The sequence below is a fragment of the Cyprinodon variegatus genome, unplaced genomic scaffold (genome assembly GCF_000732505.1).
Source record: "Cyprinodon variegatus isolate N-32 unplaced genomic scaffold, C_variegatus-1.0 Scaffold2474, whole genome shotgun sequence".
Classification (NCBI taxonomy): Eukaryota; Metazoa; Chordata; class Actinopteri; order Cyprinodontiformes; family Cyprinodontidae; genus Cyprinodon; species Cyprinodon variegatus.
This window is the reverse complement of record NW_015152927.1, coordinates 2,792-7,756: the sequence shown is the minus strand read 5'-3', so window position 1 is coordinate 7,756 and position 4,965 is coordinate 2,792. Positions and strand designations below refer to the sequence as shown.

The window sequence follows — 4,965 nt, the reverse complement described above, 5'->3', positions numbered from 1 at the left end:
CCACGTCCCCATCCTCATCTTCATCCCCGTCCCCATTCTCATTCTCATCTTCATCCCCGTCCCCATCCTCATCTTCATCCCCGTCCCCATCCTCATCTTCATGCCCGTCCCCCACTGCGATCCTCATCTTCGTCCCACGTCCCCATCCTCATCTTCATCCCCGTCCCCATCCTCATTCTCATCTTCATCCCCGTCCCCATCCTCATCTTCATCCCCGTCCCCATCCTCATTCTCATCTTCATCCCCGTCCCCATCCTCATCTTCATCCCCTTCCCCATCCTCATCTTCATCCCCATCCTCATCTTCATCCTCATCTTCATCCCAGACTCACGAAGCTCTCGCTGATGTACTCCTGCAGCTCGGTGACCAGACCATCAGCAGCTCCCTGCAGAAGAAGAGGAGGAGGAGTGTGAAGCAGGAGGCGCGGGCCAGAGAACAGAATCGTGAGGAGCGGTACCGACAGCGATGTTCTGATCCGTGGGCTCCCTGCCGCTCAGGAAGTTCTGGGTGAAGAACTGGGCCAGCTGAGGCTGGATGCGGCTGAGCGGCTGGTGCTGACCGTGGAGCAGCATCACCAGGTCAGACATGGTGAACGTCTGGCACACCAACATCAGCAGCTCCCCGAAGAACCCTGGAGACCACAGCACAGAACCCGGGTCAGAACCAAGGCAACCGGGTCAGAACCACAGAACCCGGGTCAGAACCAAGGCAACCGGGTCAGAACCACAGAAACCGGGTCAGAACCATGGCAACCGGGTCAGAACCACAGAACCCGGGTCAGAACCCAGTTGCCGGCGGCCAGGTCAGAACCAGAACACGGTGGCCGGGTCTGACCCATTCCGGGTCAGAACCGGTCCAGGTGTATCGGGCTCGGCGCCGAGGGGAACCCACCTGTGGGGTCCTCTGGACTGAAGAAGATGTTGGTGGTCTGGGACAGCCGCTGCATGAACTGGGCGATGCTCTCGGTGTCGTTCTGGTTCTGACCCAGTGAGCCCATCATGGAGTTCAGAACCCCCCGCAGGATGCCGGTGAACAGCTCCGGGTTCAGGGACTCTGCTGCCCCCGCCGGGCCGGGCCCCGCAGTGGGTCCGGAGGCCTGGGGGGGAGGAGAGAAGATGGGCTGGGAGGCCTGGGAGAGAAACAGAGTGGGTCAGAACCGGTTCTGATGGAGCAGGGGGGGGTGGGGGGACACCGACCTGCTGCATGAAGTCCGTCACCCCCTGGATGAAGGCCGGGACGCCTGAGCTGGTGACGGTTATAGAAGGGGCTCCAGACGGACCGGAACCAGCAGCGGGCCCCCCGGCCTCGCCCAGCAGGGAGCCCAGCAGCTGGCGGAGGTCAGGGGCCAGGTCCGGCTGGGGCTCAGCAGCGCCCGCCTCACTCTGGTTCTGGCTGGACGCAGCAGGCGGTGGATTTGGACCCGAACCGGAAAAGGAGAAGGAAGTGGAGGAGGAGGAGGAGGAGGAGGAGGTGGTGACGGTTTGACCCGCTGCAAAAACAGAACAGAGAGAAGTTGAGTAATCAAACAGGAAAAGGTTCTGATCCGGTTGAAAGAGGAGCTCCTCACCCATCTGTCCCGGAACCAGCAGCTGACCCACCAGTCCGCTGATCATCTGGTTCAGAGCCGCCGGGCTGAAGGCCTGCAAAAGCATCGGGTCACAACCACGACTTCAACGCTCACAACCATCGGCAGCGATCGGACCCACCTGTCCGGGCTGCTGGCCCGGCACCGCCGCCCTCACGTTGATGGTGGTCCCCCGGGCGCCGAACACCGGGGGGGGCGCGGCAGCGGCGAAGGGGGGCCGGGAGAACACCACCCGCGCCTGCTGGGGCTGCTGGGACCCAGACTGGGAGGAGGCAGGAGGGGCGGAGGGGGTGGAGCTGGGGGGGGAGGGCTGGGCGGTGGCGGCGGCGGCGCTGGTGGCAACGGCCGCCGCATACTGACTGATCTGCTGCATGACGTTCCTCATGAAGTCAGGTGGGAGCGCACCTGGGGGGCGGAGCCAAAGCCGGCAGGATAAAACCAGCAGCCGTTTAAAATTAAAATCAATAAAATCATTAAAAACTAAATAAATCTGATCAAATAAAAAAACTGGAAATAAACAAAGTTTACTAATAAATAATATCAGAGAAAATGGAGGAAAAACAACAAAGAAGCGATTTAATAAACAGGAAATGAAGAAAAATATAAACTATTAAAAAAAGTCATAAAAATAATCAAATGAAAGAGAATAAAGAACCTGGCTGCCCGGCCAGCGGCTGTCCTCCTGCTGCAGGGCTGCTTCCTCCTGGGGAGGGAGGGCAAGTTCAGGTTAGACCCCGCCCCCACTGACAGCATCAGACCCCGCCCCCACTGACAGCACCAGACCCCGCCCCTCCCCACTAAAGGTGTGCTTATCCCCCCCCAGCAGCGTGTTGCAGATATTTTAGATTTTCGCCCCATATTGAAGCGCGGTCTGCGCTGTTATTCCACGCCACGCCAGAGGGCCAATCAGGAAGTAGCTGTGGACAACGGAGGGACATGAGGGCCAATAAGAGCGGGGATCCAGGTAGAAAATGTTCCCAGCGTTCTCGCGCGCCTCGCCTGCTCCTTCTTCAGTTGTTTTCAACATGGCGGTCATACGAACAAAACAAACCGGTAAGGAACCAAACAGGAAATACGCATAGAGCAGAGCGGATGGAGAATTGACCAATCAGAGGCCTCCTGTCTGCTGACAGCTACGACACCTTCATTTAGGAGAGGTGCAGCAGAGGGGGGCGGGACTGCAACACGCTGACCACCTGGTTTCTGAGGATAAGCCAGCCTTTACTGGGGGGGGGGGTCAAACCCACCGTCTGCGTTCATCTGCATCATGACCACCGGGACGGCCTGGTGGCTGATCCGGATCACCCGGGGGCCACCCGGTCCCTGTCCAGCCTGCTGATTGGACGGAGTGCTCGGCGAGGGGGAGCTCTGTCCCTGATTGGCCTGTTCTGGCTGACCGGTTGGCTGGGTGGGCGGAGCTTGCCCCTCAGTGCTGTTAGCGGCAACGGTCACCGTGGCACCCAGGTTCATCTGTGGAGGAAAACGGCAGAGATCAGCAGGCTGTGGGGGAGGGGCTGCCAGTGGGATGGAGGTGGGCGGAGCCTACCTGCACTGGGATGTGATGATGCATGGATCCAGGGAGGCCAACCGGGCTGGAGTAGTGAGAGAACGGACGCACAACATGGAGGTGGCGGGGGACGGGACTCATCAGGTTCAGCCGCAGGTCGCTAAGGGCAACCAGGGCGTTTCCAAGGAGACGCAGACACTCGCAGATCTGGACCAGAGTTCTCTGGTCGTCCTCTCTCTCCTGCTGGAAGAAACAAGCTTCAGACGTGGCGCCATCTGAAAGGCGACTCCTGTCCCGGTGCATTATGGGAGAACAAAAACCCAGAGCCGCTGCCCAACATGGAGACTTAGCGCTGCTCTGGCTAGCAGCTGGTGGCTAGCCGCTGCTCTGATAGCAGCTGGTGGCTAGCCGCTGCTCTGATTAGCAGCTGGTGGCTAGCCGCTGCTCTGATAGCAGCTGGTGGCTAGCCGCTGCTCTGACTAGCAGCTGGTGGCTAGCCACCCTCACCAATCAGTCGATGCTAACGGGCAGCCAACAGCTTCCTCTGAGGAACCATCAGCTATCTCTTACCCAGGGTAAAGTGGACCGCCTGGGAGCTAGCGCTAAAAGGATGCTAAGAGCTGTTAGCATAAACCCGTCTGACTGCGAACTGGAGAAATCAGAAACAATGAGGGCGTCTCCCACGGTAACCAGCATGGCTCCTGCAGGAATGGGCCTCCTACCGTGTTGTTGTTGTATTCTGCGGTGGTGGCGGTCTCCAGGATGCTGTGGGCTCTCTGCATGAACGGCTGCAGCCGCTCCTCCACCCTCCGCAGCTCAGACAGCATCTCCGCCAGCTCCGCAGGGCTGGGGTGACTGGAGGAGGAGAAGGAGGAGTCATGACACGCCACAGGAAGCAACCAGGGAGTAAAAGAGCAGAGGAAGCATCCTGCGGGCTCACCTTGGCCCCGGCTGCGGGGTCGGCCCCTCGGACGGTGCAGAGGAGGGCGGTGGGGGCGTGGTGGGGGGAGGGGAGGTGTCCATGGGCTGGGCGGAGGGAGAGGGCGTAGAGGTGGTGGATGAAGAGGAGGGCGGCGGGGGAGCAGCGGCGGCGGCAGGAGGAGGAGTCTCTGTTTGGGAGGAGGAGTCCGTGGATCGACCCTGAAAGAGGAAGAGGAGCAGGAGGAGGAGGAGGAGGAGGAAGGCTTCCAGATGGAAAGAAACCTGAGCTGAAGTGAAGCTGACTGATGGAGGAGCAGCTCACCTCCATCCTGCTGATCACATCCTGGACGTCCCTCAGCAGGTTCTCCGCCAGCACCAGCCTCAGCCTGGGCTCGCTCTGCACCGGCTGGTCCATGTCGATGTGAACGTTGACCGAACCGTTGCTCTGGAAACGCAGCAGAACTACTCAGCGCCGAGCGACACACACACGCTGACTGACACACGCTGACGCACACACACACACAAGCTGACGCGCGCACACACACACGCACGCTGACTGACTCACGCACACACACACACACACTGACACACGCACACACACACACTGACGCTGACTGACACACGCTGACGCACACACACACACAGCAGCAGGGGTGTAAATCACCGCCATCATGGCGATTCCATTCAGTATCGACCTCCTGACCCAACGATTCCATTATTTTCATACTCAAGAATAAACCACGATATGATTCGATTAATTGGTTCATTTATTATATTTTTACCTTACAGGCTCCAGACGTCCCGCCCCCTCCGCCGACACGCCGCTGAACCTCGCCCAAATATTAGCTGACCGCAGAGAGCGCCGCAGACAGGAGGTTAGCTTGTTTTGTTTTTATGACCGAAATTGCGAAAACAACTCTTGAAGTTTGACCTGCTAGCAGAGCGAGGTGCG

At 59.2% G+C, this 4,965-nt stretch overlaps 1 protein-coding gene across 1 annotated transcript in view; it reads right to left on the bottom strand.

Annotated features, from left to right (window-relative positions):
- bag6 (BCL2 associated athanogene 6) overlaps positions 1 to 4,965 on the bottom strand; it is a 13,216-nt gene that overhangs the window by 6,312 nt on the left and 1,939 nt on the right. Inside the window, exons 5-16 of the mRNA XM_015369110.1 lie at positions 4,336 to 4,475; positions 4,033 to 4,232; positions 3,815 to 3,947; positions 3,132 to 3,335; positions 2,833 to 3,055; positions 2,241 to 2,288; positions 1,707 to 1,990; positions 1,568 to 1,640; positions 1,197 to 1,489; positions 892 to 1,129; positions 462 to 631; positions 332 to 385 (exon numbers count right to left, since the gene is read on the bottom strand). Of these exons, the coding sequence (XP_015224596.1) occupies positions 332 to 385; positions 462 to 631; positions 892 to 1,129; positions 1,197 to 1,489; positions 1,568 to 1,640; positions 1,707 to 1,990; positions 2,241 to 2,288; positions 2,833 to 3,055; positions 3,132 to 3,335; positions 3,815 to 3,947; positions 4,033 to 4,232; positions 4,336 to 4,475 (2,060 nt within the window). The remainder of the gene's footprint in view (positions 1 to 331; positions 386 to 461; positions 632 to 891; positions 1,130 to 1,196; positions 1,490 to 1,567; positions 1,641 to 1,706; positions 1,991 to 2,240; positions 2,289 to 2,832; positions 3,056 to 3,131; positions 3,336 to 3,814; positions 3,948 to 4,032; positions 4,233 to 4,335; positions 4,476 to 4,965) is intronic.